At 31.6% G+C, this 19519-nt stretch overlaps 1 protein-coding gene across 4 annotated transcripts in view; it reads left to right on the top strand.

The window, feature by feature from the left end:
* Nucleotides 1-350: 350 nt before the first annotated feature.
* Nucleotides 351-19519, top strand: part of Duox (dual oxidase) — a 42966-nt gene continuing 23797 nt past the window's right edge. Inside the window, exons 1-3 of one of the 4 annotated variants that reach the window (XM_070106907.1) lie at nucleotides 351-1156; nucleotides 8622-8665; nucleotides 8738-9368. In XM_070106907.1, coding sequence (XP_069963008.1) covers nucleotides 9215-9368 — 154 coding nt within the window. In that variant the 5' untranslated portion in view covers nucleotides 351-1156; nucleotides 8622-8665; nucleotides 8738-9214. The remainder of the gene's footprint in view (nucleotides 1157-8621; nucleotides 8666-8737; nucleotides 9369-19519) is intronic. The other 3 variants (XM_036376559.2, XM_036376555.2, XM_036376556.2) reach the window with 3 other exon arrangements.

The raw sequence follows: 19519 nt of genomic DNA, 5'->3' as shown, positions 1-19519 counted from the left end.
TCATCATTGTATCTGAGTGTATGCCAATGACTTTTGAAATACAAAATCAGGATATGTAGTAGACTGTAAGTCTACCATATCTCCCCGTTTAATTTTCATTAAAACCTTCCGCATAATTTTCCGCGTATTTTCGGTGAGGTTAACATTCGCTAAGACATACAGGGCAACAAAAAGAATTAATTTTTTTGTAGAGCCAAATCGAACGAGACTCGCACAGACAGTCTGAAAGTGATATCGGTGCTGTGTGACTAGATTAAGTGAGTAAAACTACTGAGGAACGCAGAGAAATGCATGGCAACGAACAGAAATGCAAGAAAATAAAAACACAGCAAAGACAGTATTTATTTTAACAACTACAACAATTGCATAAGATCCAGCTAAGACCGTGACAAGGCAAACGAAATTAAACGCATCCGAAAGCACAAAAGCTCATCAAAATGTGGACTACTTCCATAATATCAGCAACCACAACAAAAGAGGCGGCAGTCACCAAGCAGCAGCAACAATAACGATAGTAACAATGTATTCGAAGAAACAGCAAATGACAACAACCGCAGCAATAAGAGAAAAAAAAGAGGAAGAAGAAGTCAGATGACCGAGTTGACTAGCAGCTGACAGCCAGCTCCAACACCGGTTACACCAGCCGCAATGCACAAGCTTATGTACCTACACAGCTGTTAACAACCAAGCCATAACAACAACAACAATAACAACATGACAAACACGAGTCAGCAACAACAGCATGAATAGCAAAAAAGTCGACACAGGCAAGCGGCAGAGCGAGTTGGCTCAGCATACAGGTTGGAGACGACAACGACGAAGACTTTAACTTCGCGTCAGCTCACCCTCGCCTTTGGAGCTTTTTTTTTTGTTGTTCTGTGTTGTGTTGTCGTGGCCTGGCCGACTGTTTGCTTGGCACTTGCTCGCCGGATTATTCGTCGACGTTCGGCGTGTTTGTGGCTTGTGGCTCAAAACCTAACCGTGGCTCAAGTCAATCTTCAGTGCTCGACGGACTCTTAACGGATGCGGACGGTCTCGAAATTTGCGATACAAACGAATGTGTGTACCTTTGTGTTTTGAGTAGCTGTAAAGTGGGCAAAATAGCAACAAAGCAACGAGTGTAGTTTGCATGCCTTTTGTTATTGCATTAAGTAAAGTGAGTGTGCATATTTGAATATTAGTGTTGTGTAAAAAAAAAATTGTAGAGCACATTTAATACTGTGAAATAAACAAACAAAAATTGTTTAAAACAATGCTTCTGCTCATATAACAAATCTATTTAATTATTTGTTGCTGTGAAACCAAAGCTTGGGCTGAAAGTGTGAAGAAGTCTCGTCGCATTTGAAGAGCATAACGTGTCCGCCAACTCAGTAAGCCGTTTCCATACTTTACTATGCTACGTGCTTTCAAAATTTGTCAAAAAATGCTAGGAAGTTGTTTTTGTTTCAAAGAGCAATGATTTTATTGTGTTGGCGCTGACTTCTACTTCGTACCAATTGCCAATGAATCAAATTTACAAACATACCTACATACAAGCAGCATTTATATGGAACACGGAACTTCCTGAACGAATGCGGCGCGAGAAACTTGTTAGTTTCGCTTTTTCTAACTTAAGCGGCATAAAATTTAAATTTATTCAAATAAAAAATACATAAATATTTTACAAAAAATTGATTTTGAAAAAAGACGCGATACAGAAACAATTATAATAACTACAAATACACTAAAATAAAAAGTTTTATTATAAGAAAAATATTCGTAAAAAATTACCATATTCAAGAATGTGATAGATTATCGAAATAAACTCAACTAAAATTATTTACTATAATAGTAAAATCTGTTTATACCAAACATAAACGAAATATTCCGAAATTTTTATATTTATCCAAACCATAATTTTATCGCCTTGCACTTTCAAAATTTGAAGAAGCTTCAAGTGAGCGCCGCTAATGAAATGGGTGAGAGCCGGTTTCAATTTGCCCGTTTGTCAAGCTTATGTCCAAAAACAAAAAAAAAAACAAGGTAGACAACACGTATACTCCCGCTACTACAACAAAAACGCGTTCGAAGCTCTCCAAACTCGTAAAGCGCTTGCGTCTTCTCTACTTTTATGTATTTCATTTTTCTTTACAGAAAAGAAAACAATCGTTTTTTATTCACGCGTTTTTCGCTGTTTGTTCGCCGTGAGTGCGTTATTTTTTCACATTATGCTTACTTTGCGGGTCGTTGGTCCCTACCGCGGCGCTTGCGCGGCGGGCAGCACCACATAGCACAGCTGTACACTGCGCTTGCGTGTTTGCCAACTTCTTTTTTTAATGGTCGTCATTATGCTTGCATAACTTTTTACGGTTGTTCGTAGCTTTTTTCGGTTTTCTGCATTTGTGTGGTTTTTTCCTTGAACACCGCCAAACCAACTCGCTCCAACCGTCAGCGAGTACTTAAAAATATAATAAAAATCTTAAAAATGTTGTTACGAATATTTATTTATGCATATACATGCATACTTGCATATGTGTATGTAAACGCGAATAACGCCAACAAACAATCAGCATGCATTGCGTAAAAAATCGTGTCGGAAGTGGCTGTGAGACAAGAAATGGAAGATATTAATTCATATGAGCAGCGAAACCAAAAAAGGAGTTAAACCGAAATGCGCTAATAATAGTTAGCGGCAAGTGAATGGAAAAAGCAAATCCGCAATTGTCTGCGTATATTGCGAAAAATTAAAAAAAAAACATTTATGAAAATATCTCTGATAATTTTTGTGTAAAAAAAATTATGAATAAAGCTTTGAAATGGAATTTTTTATTGACAATAGGCGCTTAATATAGTCGGAAGATAATTAGAAAATTATTCGCGGCGATTTAAAAATTTGGAACAATAAGATCTCTGCGTCAAAGTGAAAAGCGCTATTCGCAGAATCAAAAGATTCTGTTTAGTTGCGACTTGAACATCGAAGTATGGACATGCCCCCTTTCTGTACTCTTTCAGAGTTCATTTTCAGAAGAAACATATTCAGAAGAAACAAAAGAACTCGGAATCTTTGTCATATACTTGTCTTAATATAATTCAGACTTATGTACTTCGAGTTATAATTTCGATGAAATTTTTTTAGTTGAATTGAACAAAAATTTTATTTAGAAATTGTGCCAAAATATGTATACGTTTATCAAAGAATAGAAAAAGTTTAAGTAAATTGGAATAATATTTAAAAAATAGAAGTCAGCTCTTAAACAATATTTATTTTTATAATATTTATTATTTTTTAATAAGTAAATATTAAACTACTATGTCTGCTTTAAACCACTACATATAATACTTTTTGACTATATTTAATTTGTCTAAATTGGATTAATGCATTTACGCCAAAGATCTGTTCCTTTGTTCCTTATTTCAATATGGTCTGAAAAGTCTAATAAGAGGGTTTTTTGATTTTCAAGTAGGGATAGGGGGATCTTTTCGATATCGAAAGATCTGATGACACGTTCTAACATATTTTTCTTAAATAAAACTTCAGACTTAATTAGCCTAATGCGGTTTAGATACTACTTGTCATCAGCAACTTATATCTTCTACTTCATATGTGATCACAAATAAATAAAAATCAACAATATTGCATGGCGGGATAAACTGTCAAAACCATAGAGTGTTTAAGTCTTAGATTTATACTTCTGATGACAAAAAACTCAGTTTATCTAATGACCGTAAAATGCCTCAATTTAAGGGTGCATGGGACGATCCGAATTACTTAAAATTATTACGTAAGATTTTGAAATATCTACGAATTTTTGTAATTTTCTATTTCGCAGACATTTACAGTTACTAAGCTTAATTTACTGGCATAGCGCATATACCTAGATGCCAGTTTTAAAGTCTAATTTAACAAAAAATTTCTTCGTTCGATATTTATATCTGTTACCTGGTATAAGAATCCACAGGGAAAAATCGTGGACCCGACAAAATATATACATATGTGTAAATGATCAGCGTGACGAGCTGAGTGGATTTAGAAATGTCCGCCTCACTGTTCGTCTGTATGTCTATATATATGCGAGCTAGCTCCGCAGTTTTTGGGATATCGATCTGGAATTTTGCGCACCGTCCTTTTCTTCTCAAGAAGCTGTACATTTGTCAGAATCGCCGTTATTGGACCACTATAGCATATAGCTGCCATACAAACTGATTGATAAAAATTAAATGATTTTAGTCTCTTTCGGTCGGCTGTGTCCATACGTTTTTAATATTTTACAGAATTTCATGCACTTAAGTTTGATTTTTTAAATCACCTATTATGATAACGATTTAATTCGTTTTTAGTCCCCTCATAATGTGATATGATACTGATTCGCGATAAAGTTTGCTGGCTCTTTATGCAATTATATTGTATATATTTTTTCGTAATCTTTGATCTGCCTTACGGTCGATATAACTGTGCAATTTTCTAAGAAAATTAATGATAAATTGTATCTATGTTATAAATTTGGGTTAAGCTAAGTCCTACCAAATAAATATTAGAAAAGAAAACAATTTTTTCTGCAACTTCATTGCGTTTAATCAGCTTCCATTGATTAAGCAAAGAAATGTTTCAGTCGGAAATGAAAGCGGATGTAAACACAGCAAAATTATTCAGAGCTAATTATCACGCTTTTCAACGGTATATAAATATAAGCCATAATCTCTCTCACCCATTTCATAATATATTTTCATCATTCTTACTGACCCCCAAATACGCATTTCACCGCACTGTATGTACATATGTACCATATGTATAATATGTATGTATGTATGCACAATGCCATGCCATTCGCCGCCATAGTACTTGTGTGTATGTTTGTCCAAGTTGAGGTATGCACAATCTATTTTTTATTTTCTCAAATTTATTCTGTTTAATTTTGTTTAAATGCTCGTAAATTTTTTGAGCATTTGTCATTGTTTTTGTGTGTCATTTATCATATGTATATACAAATCTATGTTGCCGCTGCATTCCAACATTAAAAATGTGCATATTTTCCAACTTTTTGTGACTCAAACGTGTTGTGAATTTCGAACGTCAACAAATGTTTCACGCATATGCTTAATTATTACTCATTTGACGGTAAAACACACAAACATATTTAAAGGTCTTCTTTGAAGTGCTGAGCAGAAAATGCAAAAAACCGCTTTAGTTGTAGGTATTTTTATTCGAGAGAACAAAAAATGCAATAAACTAACAGCTAGTCAAAGTTTAATATATTTTTAGTTATATTTTATTGCTGGAATTAAATAGAATTTTTGAATTTTTTATTGTGAAGGTATAAAAAATAGTGAAGTGATTAAGGTGGCTTTCGAGGTCAGGTCCGATTAGACAGGTTAGTTGAAAAGTGCTACAAATTTTTCTTTTCTCAAGTTGGTACATCTGTCGCGAGAATACGTGCAAAGTTACAAGTCCTTCTGTCAATTAATTCATAGTTTACAAGCCATTTGAAGTTGACGTTTTAGAGTATTTTTTTAATATAGAAAAAAATTAATATCACGCAGTGATTAGATTCTTTGTTTTGAAAGGTTTAAAAGCAGAGGAAATTTATGAACAATTGTTAGAAGTGCATAAGGAGTCTTTACCTTCAAAACGACTCGTTAAAGTTTGGGCTGGTGAATTTAAACGTGGTCGTACTAGGCTTGAAGACGATCCACGCGTAGGACGAAACCAAAAACCTCAACCACACCAGAAATCATTGAGCAAGTTCATAATATTGTTAGTGAAGATCCAAGTTTGACTAAGCGTGAAATTGCTAATGCCATGGGCATCACAGACGAACGAGTACTTCATATTTCACATGAATATGTTTGTATTTTGCAGAGCTTCCGGAAAGTCATAAAATTATTGGAGGATCATTGGAATAAGTGTATTGAAGCTAAGGGAGACTATATTGAATAAAAAAATATATTTCATACAAAAAACAGTATTTTTTCATTTCGAGCGCAAAGACTTTTCAACCAATCTGTATATATAATATTTTATAGGGTCTCCGACGTTTCCGTCTAGGGTTTACAAACGTCGTCGCAAAGATATCGGTGTGAGATATCGATCTGAAATTTTTGTAAATTGTCTTACATATTGTATTACAACAAAAGCACCACGTATACGAATTGAATAATTGAAAAAAAGACCGCAATATTAAAATGAAATAAGGGATAGTTTATCAAATAACATCATTTACCGAATTTGTTTTGGTACTTTCACGACTTGGTACTTGTCTAGTATTCTAATTTCCTACACACATAAATCCATATTCAAACTTCAAATATTATAATCGCAGTACATACAAATACAGCTTACACGAATTGCTTGTGAACGCAAATGAAATGAAAATCGTGGCTGAGGAGAGGATGGCGGATCATACCCGCCAATTATACGGGCTTATGTATGCATGTACACGCTGCTTTTCGTAAAATCCATTTAGATAACGGACTTAACAGTGAAGGTACTACAGTTGGGTTATTAAATCATAGACACAGCGGCCGGAGTCAACTGACCGACAAATTGTGTGAATGAATGAGTCTGCGCATAACTGTTTGACTTACGCACAGATGGCCTCTTTTGCTTTGATTTTCGGTTTTAATTAGATCTTAATGTAATTTTTTTTTTCGGTGAACAAGTATAATGCCTTTAGTATAGTGCTATAAAAAGGAAAGCGTTAAGTTTGAATGTGTGGGTGTATGTATACTAGGGTGTAGTGAAAAAAAATAAATTTTTTGTTTGCTTAGTCTGAGGGTAAAATTTGTAGATTATAAAAAAAAAATGTTTGGAAAAAAAAATTTTCGCTCCACCCTAATGTTCCGATGTTCCCCAAGTAGATTTTTTTTTCAAATGCGCTTTTAAGTTTCAGTTTCTGCTTCAAAACAAAGAATCCAACGTAAACAAGCTCTTTATTTTCAATTTAAACCGTGTCTAAATTATATTAATTTTTATATATTTTGCATTAAACATAAATGGTTATAGACCTTGAAAAAATAAAATTCTAGTTTGAGATGTTCTGCTTTACAAAAGATGTCTGAAGGATATTTTCCATAAGCTATTGCTCTAAAAGCTGTACGCAGTCATATCTATGCATCAAAAGTACTGAGTGCAAGTACCTTATAAATTACTATGTGAACTGAATTACTGAGTCTAAGTTATTATGAGTTTAATAAATTCAAACATCAGTTTTGAGACAATGTTTATAAGCCAACTTTGCAATAAATACCATTACTTTGTTTTGATAGTACCAGCGATGGTTTTGCATTCTATCGTTTAACAAAGTAACCTAGTAGTTGATTTTTTATGCTCGAATTACTTATTAAGTCTCCCTCGATGCTTGTCAAAATCAGACATCAGATTAAATAAATGATCAGAGTGACGAGCTGAGTCGATTTAGCCATATCTGTATGTCTCTCTATCTGTCTAGTAGTCTGTATATACGTGAACTAGTCTCTCAGTTTTTTAGACATATCTCTGAAAATTTGCACACGTCCTTTTCTCACCAAGAAGTTGCTCTTTTGTCGGAACCGCCAGTATTGGAAAACTATGGCATATATCTGCTATACCAACTGAATGATCAAAATTATGTCCTGTTACTTTACGAGATATCTTCCCAAAAATTGGCAGCTATTGCTTGTGTGGATTGTAGTAATTATCATAAAAATCAGTTATTATAGTTATACTGATAATAAAATCAGCTAATAAACTTTATTTTTGATTGTCTGACAGTTATGATTTAATTTCTACAAAAATTTGTAGCGGTAATATACGTAGGAGATGAGGATATATACCATTTCTTTCGGTTCTGGGTTTTTGCCGCAATTCGACAAGGTGACAAAAGCTAGAAAAAAAGTTAATACAAAAGATTCCTTACAAGAACTTTATTTGATCGGCCAGTTTGTATTGCAGCTATATATTATACATCATAATGCCAACATAAAAATATTGTCAATGATAAAAGTAATTTTTGCCAATATATTTGACAGTTGATTGACAATAAATATTGCATATAGATACAAGGGGTAAGATTATTAGAAATTAGATGATAGAGCTCATTATCGATTCATTTTCCAAGGATATTTCTGGTGAGTGTTAAAAAATCGTTACAACAAAATTTCACAAGTGCGTGCTCATTAAAAATATTAACGGAGGGGTACCCTTTTGAAATATAGATATGGTATATTATTTCCAGTATTTTAATATATTGAAAACATTTTCTTAGCGCTGTATGGGAATAAAAAAAAAAAAAATTTCAAAACAAAATATTAAAATTTGTATCAAATTATATGAAACGTGTACGAAAATGTCTATTTTTGTGAATAAATGCTTATCCAATTGTTAGTTACTTTATAGAATAAAAAAATACTGATATACATTCAGAGTTTCATCAAAATCATAGACGAACATTAGTAAAAGATGGAGAAAGTTTGAAAGACAACAGACTAAATCAAATTAATTACAATACATATATTTGACATATATAAATTATTAAAAAATAACATTAATAAAAAACCTGATCTAAGAATAATCAAATAAATACAATCTTGTATAAATATATAAAGTAAACAATTTTAAAATTACAAATAACAGTAATTATAAGAGAAATTTATTATTTTTGATTCAGTCGTGCTACATTTTGCAAATCACCAAATTGACAGCGTCATTAAGGTATTAATTCTGCAACATCAGAATTACTTTAGATTTTGACAGAGATAGATAATAATTAAAAATCTTCCGTAGTTTTCCATATGTGAATTTGAATGTAAAATTGCAACACGGAAGTGTTGGCATTAGAGCAAAGCGTCATCATTGCCGTTGTGAGTAGCATCGGCAGTTAACTAAACAATAACGACGACTACGAACAAAAGTGAAAAAATCGCGCAACAAAGCAACGACCACAACTACCAATAACGACGATCATTAACAAGCAACAACAGCTACAGTGCTTTAGCAACAATTCATCTTCGCGATGCGATGACAAACAAGGAAACTTGCTAAATATTTTCTTGCTCACTGCAATCCATCTCTTCGGCTCTTTTCTGGCACCTCTTTGTGTGTTTCATTTAAATAAAAATACCAGAGTAAAAAATAAGTGAATAAAAAGCGCAGGGAAATCGAAATAAAAAAGTGATAGTAATTTTAAGTTGTGCAAAATCGCAAAAAAAAGGAAATATTTTTTTTTTGTATTAGCGCGAATATTTCTACCTGCTGTTTAAAATGAGTGTTAAAAGGTTAGCCCCAGCGTGGGGTCATCAGCGGCAGTCGAGACGGTTGCAATATTTTAATGTTGCCAACAGCATTGTGTTTAGCAACAAAATATGGTTTACATTAGCCATCATATTTATCATCTGTTTGGATGTGCATTGTCAAGGTGAGTCAAAATTAAAAAAAGTGGTAATATTTAATTACGTAAATTTTTTATACATTTTGTTTGAATACATCAGACATTAGAACTGGAATGTTGTTTCATTGAAAAATTATTTTATACTTTTTTATGTGCTTTGAATATATAAGTATGTACCTTTTTAATCCTTAAACATACTCTGTTTTGAAAAAGTTACAAATATTTAATGAATTATCAATTTTTTGGTACAAAAAATGTTAAACTTACTTTCAAAGTTACATGATTTGAAATTCAGATGCTAATAAATAATATATAAAAAATCAACTATGAACACGCAGAATTAAATTTAGTAAATTTGTTTGAAAAATAAATAGTATTTCAAAAGCTCATTCTTTTCTGTCACTCGAAAAATTTTTTTTTAATTCACACATTCAATAAAAAAACAGCTTTAGCATTAAAATCTTTGGAAATTTTAATAACCTCTTAAGTAGTAATATTTTTCAAAAACGAAATTTACAACTTTAGAGATATTTTTTTAGGAATTTCTTTTCATTAATGTAATAAATTAAGGGTTTCGTATATTTTTCGGTATCAATCTAATTGAAAATTATTATAATATATGTGATCAAAGTTGGATTTTCGAAAAAAAATATATATTTTATAGTCCAAAAATACTGGCCCCTCTTTGAAATCTTGCAAAAAATAATAAGCAAATTTAATAGAAAAAAACGTTAAGTTCGGTTGCACCCTTTAGAAATAACAAAGTTTTTATGGCAGCTATATGCTATAGTCCGATATCGGCGGTTCCGAAAAATGAGCAGCTTTTTGTGGAGAGCGGCCGTGTACAAAACTTCAAATCTATATCTTAAAAACTGAGAGACTAGTTCACGTATGTACTTGTATATACAGATGGGCAAGCAGACGGACATGGCTAACTCGACTATTGTTTGGGGCCTCAGACGTTTCCTTCTGAGTGTTACAAACTTTGTGGTAAACTTATTCAAAGTAATATAAAAAATCATAAAAAAAAGTTCAACGTACGCATAATCTGCATTGGCTCTTTTTTTTACCAAAAAACGGCCAACAGACCCTAATTTAGTGCAAAATTAGACATAATTACATTTCTTTAGTGACGAATGGCTTAATTGCACGAATTATTTGATTCAGAATTGCTTTTATAACTATATTCGTGCATTTTGTTTCAAATTAGAACATTTATTTAAAGGAAACATGTACAATAGTATTATACAAAGTATTGCCCATCTGAAGCTATAACAATTAAAAGCTATAACAATTTAATTTTCATCTTTCTGACAATTCGTTGATTAAATCCCAAAAAGACGCTTAGAATGAATTAAGCCATTTTCTGATAACTGGTTTTGATGTGAACCGTATTCCAGTGAGGATGTTCCGCTACTACTGAAACAAATAGTAGTCAAAAGGGGGATTCAAAGAAACGTGTATAACCGAATTCGAATCTATCGCACCTAACAAATGTACACATAAATATAGAACAAAGGCTCAATACTCTATTCCAAAATAGGATTGAATTGCGGTGATTATTTTATTGTTGTCGCCAAATTCTTTACAGCGAGCATTATTTAGAGGTCTGAGAAAGAAAAAAAAACATTTCATAGGGTGAGTTCGGAGCACCACTCATACAATTTTTTATTGTTTTCAGTAATTTTGGATACCATACCTCATACATTTTTAACTAAAAATACCTAAAAATTCTTGAAAGTGTTAGCTATCTTCACCATCTTCACTTAAGCATCATTCATAATAATTTTTCTCATTATCCAAATTGTCGCTTTTGGAAATCGTCACTTTAAATCTTATTTAAAACCACTCACGAATGATTGCTTCGGCAGAAAGGGAAATTTATATCGTGTTTATAAATGTTAGGTCTAACAATAAAATATGAATTCTAGAGGTGACTAACATGGTTATTAGTAATACTTGTAGAAAACGATGCGAACTATTTTAGCTTGTCTGTTATGTTATGTTCTAGTGAAGCGGGATGGGTATTTAATAGTTCACTATAAATGCGCCTTATATATATATAGAAGGTATATAATAAGAAGGTATATAAAAATTGCTATACTACATACATACATACATAATTGATACTCTATACAGTAGCCATGTCCGTCTGCCTGTCCGTGTGTCTGCATATAAGCGAGCTAGTGCCTCAGTTTTTAAAAAAATGTTCTGAAATTTTGCGCACATTATTTTCTCCACAAGAAGTTCTTTTGTCAGAACCGCCGATATCGGACCACTACAGTATTGGCTGCCATACAATCTGAATCAAGTGTTTATATGGAAAACTTTTTTATTTGCCGAAATATCTTCACGAAGTTTGGCACAGTTTATTGCTGAAGAGAAGATTACAAACTCTGAACATATCGTTTGGTTCGGAGTACTAAAGCATATATTTTTAGTATATAATTGCGCTTCTCTAAAAGCTTTAAAATCATTTTCCAAGACAAAAAAATAGCATACAACTAGAAAAAAAAACTTTGTTTAAAATCTGACTAGCATAATTTTCATAATTAGTGCTAATTACAACCTTTCTACAAATCATTCCAAGAAATGAACAATTCGGAGAATATGTGCTCACTACCAAAAGGGGGCAATTGGATGCTCATTCATTAAACTTTCAAATAACTGTGCACTTAAGTGCAAATGCATCAAATTGTGTACTTTCAGAAAACAAACACAAACAAATGAAAAAGATTATTCAAGACATTTGGTAGTAATGCTAAATTACCGTTGTGGCAACATATACTATTAATTACACTACTCAGCAATGCATTGCAAACATTTAACTATTGTATCCGCTTCCTTGGAATTTCGTTTTCTCTGCGGAATTCCAAACTCATTATTTTGTGTTTACATTCAATGGCATGTAGATATGTATGAATGATCAGCTAAAAAGCGCGAATCAAAAATTAAACAAAAAGCTATGAAAGAAACAAGAAGATACCCTCATAATTGACGTATGAGCTAACAGCAAGATTGATGAAAATCAGTTTGCTTGTACGCTTAACCCTTGTCTTCCAACTAAAGACTTTCAGTTTTGCACTTAGGCAAAATTCAATGTGATCTTTGCATAAGTAACGATAGAGCAGTCAGATAACTGTCACTGTAAGCCAATGTGTTGGGACTTAAACCCTCTTTTCGAACACTGCTTACTAAACAAAGCATATGGTACTAGCAAAATAAAACGGTTTTTTAATCTAACTCAGTGCTGAAAGCGTTAAAACTTTCAGCTTTTTCTCGAAAGCGCTTCATTTGATTCTTTAACCAATCTAAAATATCAAACTATTACCGCAAATAAAATTTACCAAAACTGTGGAAGCGGTACAAAAAAAATATTTTAAGCTATTCTGGAATTTGGGCAAATACGTCAATTTCAAATAACCACAAATTTATTTTCTAACTAATTTTAGAAGTCAAAACAAATTACTTGCTACCTCAAATAGATTGTGGTCCGAAATGATTTGAGGAGGGAAAAAGGTTATTGCTTTACCCATTTTTTATAAATATACATATATGAAAGTTTGTATGCTTATATACATATGTATGTGAATAAAATTTATTGGCGGTTTTCTTTGATGCTTCTCTTACTATTTTCTCTATTTTTCGCTTCGGTGTGGCGCATTAAGCAAATTTCATTTATTTCATAAATATTTTTATTAATTTAAGATTGAAGGAAATCGTAAAATATGCTTTTATTGTAATAAACATGATTTGCAATATGTAATTTGGTCATTAATTCTTACGCTTGGGATTTCTTAGCCTTTTCTGAAAGTTGCCCCACAAATTTGAGTTTATACCTCACACGAATATTTTACTGTTTTTATTGAGAAAATGTGAACTTGCTTGATTATTAAACTGATGGAGTGTATAACCTCATCTAATATCTTACTTTTTTCGCTCAATATCTTGTTGTTAATCCGCAGTTTTATTCTATATCATATCTGGCTGGTCTGAGAAGTAATATTACTTCCGTTTCACTTTCGTTTTATTTTTAATCTGTACGTTGTCATTATTTATATTCATTTCCGCTCTCTATCTTTCCAAATTTGCTGTCTAACAGTCTCGTAATAGTTCCTTTTGTAATCATTGCAATTATCAATTTTTTATCTCTTTCCCTTGGTTTCAAAACGTTTTTTTTTATAGACTTTGTTATTACTTCTGTCTTATGTTAAGGTTCTGATCACTTCAGAAGTAGCGACAAAAACTTTCAATCCCCTAAAAATGCGAGTAAGAAAAGATTTTTTTTAGCTTTCATTCCACAATTTCGATTCTCTTGACAATATCACTTGTTGTTAGAGGTAAAGAGATATTTACGGACATAATGATTCGGAAGTCATCGAAAATGGAAAAACTATATAAACTTATGTATATACTTGTATGTAGATTATATACATTTTTGTATTTGAATATCCATTTCATTCATAATTCTGAGTTCTAAAAGTGGGAAAATCGTTGAAGAAATTGATTGAGAACGGTTACTAACGTACTTCAACTGCAAAACCTTTGATTAATTGTTCTTATCTACATTAAACAAAAAAAAAAAAAACAAACAGAACAAGCGTTAACTTCGGTTTAACCTAAGCACGAACAACAAGGAATCGTTTTTAATCGGTCAATTCGTATGGCAGTTATACGCTATAGTAGTCCGTTCTGAACAGTTTGCTCGGAGATTTTACCGTTGTCTTCGAAAATAATCTATGTTTTTCATAGAAAGACTTAATTTTAATAGGTCAGCTTGTATTACAGCTAGATGCAATAGTGTTTCTATGGCGACGAATTCGACAAATGACTAGTGACGTGTACAAAGTTTCGAATCGATATTTCAAAAACCAAAGGACGAATTCGTGTATATACAGACAGCTCAGAAAACCTTCATAGAAACGATCATCTCTAATAGCAAAACCAGGGACTGTCGAATTTCACAAGCTTTTCTTGATGAGAATTTTTGAGATGGTAATCACTTGATGCCAGCCTTCTAGCGAGTATACTGTTGGAACACAATTCATCTGGCCACTTCTGGGCAATTGCTTACTTTAAATGGTCCAACTTAATACAGGTTATTGAAAGTTTAACCGTAGGGGATTAGTTCATAGTAGACGATTCTCTATCAAACTCACTAAACACATAGGAAAACCTTCTGGACCGTCAATCCTGGCAGGGCCACCGCTTGCCCCGTCTAATCGAAACTGTTTTCAGTTGATGTTATTGTAAGTGACCAATTCTTCATCACCAGTAACTATTCGTTCAGAAATGCTTTTTTTTTGCGATTCAGTAGCGATTCGCAGCTAGAAATTTTGTTCTAAAAAACTGTAAAATATTGTGTATATTCTCTTTAATCATGTTAGATGCAAGCTAACACTGAGTCTAGCATTCAAATAAGTGTCTGAGTGGCTGTTTTGGCACGAAATCTTATCTTTCTAACGTCATATAGTGGAACACCATCACACTTATGCACTACGAGATACTATATTGGAAAAATAATAGATAGATGATAGATTTCTAGATTTTCTATATACCTATAATGTATGCATAATATAAGTACAATATAATTAATTGTTGCCCAAATTTAACTTAACTTTTAAGATATTACTTCACTGCTTGATTTCTGAAACATATATGTATATATGACTTTCCTAAAACATACTTTCAAGCGCGTTTCTTTATATCTGAGCTACAAGTACATCGTTGCAAAAATTCAAACACGATTGAAATATGTATGACAAAACGAGTTTTACATAACTTCAACACTTTCTTAAGGCTTTATATACAAGAAAAAAATTTTTTTTATGAGTCTCGATTATTTTGTTGAGAGAAAATTGATTTCTAGAAACAAAGACAAGCAAGCATTAAAAGAGGTGTCAAAAATGCAAGCAAAACTATTTTTTAAAATTAATACTGATGAATAATAAAGCATGCATTAACTTTGATAGAAACGGGAAATGGGTACAATAATATGTTTGAAAAGAAACTCAAACCTATACAACCATTACGAAGTCATGTATTTGGCTGTCAAACCCACTCCAAAGAAGTAACAAGACGATACTTAGATAATATTTTTTTCTAACTCTTTCTATTGTCCAACACTCGAACCACGGATATGCTGAACCATTTCGACTTTTCCTGCAGGGTCAATGTATACGCATGCAGTTTATATAAGTCTATGTATTTTCATTAATCGGCAATCGAGAAGGAGCCAATTTATGTGCAAGCTGCGTGCGTGACAAACATTTGTCATCGTTCAACAAAATATTCGCACTGCATACTCGTATAACCAAATTCGTGACGCTTGTACTTGTATGGCTTTAGTTTTAATTAACAACTCGTAGCCGAAATGTAGGTAGATACCTACCCAAGCGCGTAACTACCGACACGAATACCATACCAACTCATGGCGACTCATAGTAAAGTTCGATTTTGAGTAATGCTTGCATGAATTCTGGGGATTGCGTAGCAATTTAAAAATACCACATGTTTTCTTATTTGTAGCTGTTAATTGCTCCCATTTAAGCTTAACGAAAGTATGCACTTCATTAAAGACACAAAAGTTGGCACCGAAAAATATGTGTATTGGCAAAAAGTGGACAAACGGCGATCTTTGAAAGCCAAAACTACCGATAAAGAGAACTCCAGCCGGTGTTCGTATACTATTCATGGCTCGCGAGCAGTTTGTTGGCCTCCAAGTCTACTAAAAGCGTTCGAAGTGGAAAGTAATTGAAGGTCTTGACTTATTTTGGCAAGTGCTGCATTGTCATTGTCGCCGTTGTTCATTGCAATTGGCCGTAAATTCTCAAATTTTCTGCAATTCATTTGATTTGAATGTTAAAAGATTTTTAAAAGTAGCATTTAAGATATTGTATTGTTGCATAATATACTTCAATGATCTTATCAACAATTGCAATATTGTCACTATTTCTTATTTTCACAGAATGGTTTACTTTTGTCCTCTGTGGTCTTCGGTTGTCTCTCTCTTCTTTTATATCCAAACGATTACAGCTACAAAAAATTTAAAATGCTTTGACACAGAATATGATATTTAGTTGTTCAGAAAGCTTTAAGTTTATATTATCCTAGCTTTTGAGAAGGAAATATTAGTTTAATAATAATTTAACGTAAATTTAACTATCAATTGCAAATATAAATATAAACTGTGTGGAAGAGTAAACAGTCATTTAAAATAACAAATATTTTGAAGAATGTTCTTCATATACCTACTCGCAAATATAACTTCATCTATCTAGGTTTGATACAGGGAAACATCAAATGAAACAAAATATTATATTATACTCTATGTAACATACTTAGAAACTATATTAACCGAAAAAGACTAAGTAAACTTAAACAATCAGTTGATTGATTAAAACTGAAGAACTCCATTTGGCCCTTATTTAAACTGCATATACCATATATTAAGTTGTTAGCAGCGATTATAATACAAATATATCTGAAGCAAAAGACTTAAGGCACGAACTTGAAGGCATCTTAGTTCATTATTTTGATTCTCAGTTAAAATGCTGATTATGGAATATAGGACAGAAGAAAACGTTAAAAACGCTGTCGTACAAAATGATCGATGGAAATCGAGTCGTCGTATCGAAATTTTTTTATTTGACAAGATATTTTTACGAAAGTTGACGTAGTTTAGCTTCACATTTTAATTACATATGTTTACAAACAAAAGTATTTTGCGTTATATATTTGTGAACTAGGTCATGGGATGCATGTGTATAAAACTGTGTTGCACAGTGTTTTTCCTATCATTGTGCAAATATCGTTTGTATCATATAATATTCTTTACAAAAAGCTATTTATAATGTTTGGAAATTTTTGGCTTGGAAAGTAAACGAGACAATTGAATTTTAATAAGAATCCATTTGACCCCAAAGAAAAGCTGAACAGCTTAGAATTTTAAAAACTTGTCTTTAAAACCCCAAACATTTGTAGTTATAAGAAATTAGACGAAAAAATAAAAACTAATTCACTCTTATTTAGCACGTTTTTCCAAGAAAAAAATACTTACGTTTTCTTTATTTTTATTGTATATAATAATATTAAATACATTATCTTGGGAATTACTGAACACATACATTTGCGCAGAAGTGTATAGGCAAATTGAGATTAATTTTTATATTAATAAGTTTTCGACCCTATATACTTGTATACATAATAATCAGCATGACGAGCTGAGTCGATTTAGCCATATCCGCCTATGTACGTGAACTAGTCTCTCATCTTTTGATCTGAATCTGAAAATGTGCACACGTTCTTTTCCCCCAAAGAAGCTGCTCCTTTGTCGGAACCGATATTGGTTGTGATATATCTAACTTATATTATATTATATATAGCTTCAGCGCAACCCAAGTCAATGTTTTTTTGTTTTAATTCAAAACTATTATTATATAATACTCTTTCATGAAATATAACTATAATAAATAGTATTTTTAATTAAAAACAAGAAAAAACGTTTAACTTTTTATGCTCGAAATTATAATATTATATTAAGAACGACCAATAGATTTCAAATATATGTATTTTTACCTTTTGAGATTTTTTGAACTTATTCAGCTGAACAACAGCGTACCACATTATATCATTTTTTTTCGTTGCCAACACTCCATGCTTTGTTCAGCGTTTTCTAAACACACATGCGGCCACCCTTTTATAAAAGTTTAAACACAACATCGAAATAGAACTTTAATTATTTCTACATTTATTTACATAATTCTAAGCGAGCGCTAATTATAATTAGCTTGAGGCGTGAATAATACAAAATATCGGGTTCATTCTCCTTAGCGTTAAATATAGCTTACAGTGTGTGAATACATATGTGCTTAAATGTATATTTTTCACAGTAGGAAATATATATATGTATTATAGTTAAGTACTAGTGAAGAGTATTAAGTAAATTTTACTATTGAATATATTGACAGTTGACTCCTTCATATACTTGTACATAGGTTTGTTTTTTGCTCTTAACATATACTATATACTATATACAACTACAGATATATATTATATTATTATGTTTACTCCTTTACTCCGTGCTCTGAAAAATTGGTTGATATACACCTCTAAGAAGGGCTCTCCAATTATGAGCTGTTAATTGTAAACGGAAGGCCCTGTATAATTTTTCGTTTTTTCTAAAGCACTAAATTTCACACGAGTCTATGAACTTTGCAATTTAAAATAATTTTTTTTTAAATTAAATTATAAAATTAAAAAAAGAAAAACAAATTTGTTTTGAAATAGTAAATTTTCAACCGTTAATATAATATCTTTTGAATGATTAAGTTTAGGAACAAATTGTAAGAGAGATTTTATGGAGCATTCAATTTTATACAAAATTTATGAAACGTTTTATTTTTTCAAGCTGTTAAAAGCGAGAGAAGCAGATAGGAAAAAATAGAAATTAAAATTTTTTAGTGTACGAAGCGAAAAAAAAATTCGTTGTTATGACCCAACCTAATATATAAACATATATGCTACTTAAATTTGAAATTTACACTCAACATTTTTTTTCGTACAAACCTTTTTCTTTTGTGTTTTTTGAGGCAAAATATTGGACACGTATTTTTTTATTTCGACTCAATATGAAAACTTTTGGAATTATGAAAATTCAAAATTCAAACTTTTGAAAAAAAAATACCTTTAAACATTTGCGTATACGAAGAAAACTTTTTTCTTATAAAATTAACTAGTCGGCCTATTTTTTATGCTTTTTTTTCAGCTTTCCAATGAGATTAATGTTAAATTTTTTAACTTTTTTTTATAAAAAAAAAGTCCATTTTTATAAACAAAGAATTTCTTTTCAATTTAGGACTATTTGTTTTCAGTTTTTTTTTAATGAAAAATGTACATTAGACTCTTAAGTCACTACTGTATAAATTTGGAAATGGACCGGTAAAAACTACGTTCGCAATAAATTTTTAATCTTCAGCAAAACTAAATTTTTCATATTGAATCGAAATATAAAAATACCTGTTCAATATTTTGTTTCAAAAACAACAAAAAATAGTATTTTGTACGAAACAAATTTTTGAATGTTAATTTTCTATGAAATGATCCATATATGTAGGTATATACTCCTACACCTATTCATGCAAATTAACTTTCGCTAGAATTCCGTAAAAAAATTAGAA

This window comes from Bactrocera oleae, chromosome 3, assembly GCF_042242935.1.
Source record: "Bactrocera oleae isolate idBacOlea1 chromosome 3, idBacOlea1, whole genome shotgun sequence".
Classification (NCBI taxonomy): Eukaryota; Metazoa; Arthropoda; class Insecta; order Diptera; family Tephritidae; genus Bactrocera; species Bactrocera oleae.
Note: the sequence above shows the minus strand (reverse complement) of the source record. Positions and strands in the feature narration are given on the sequence as shown.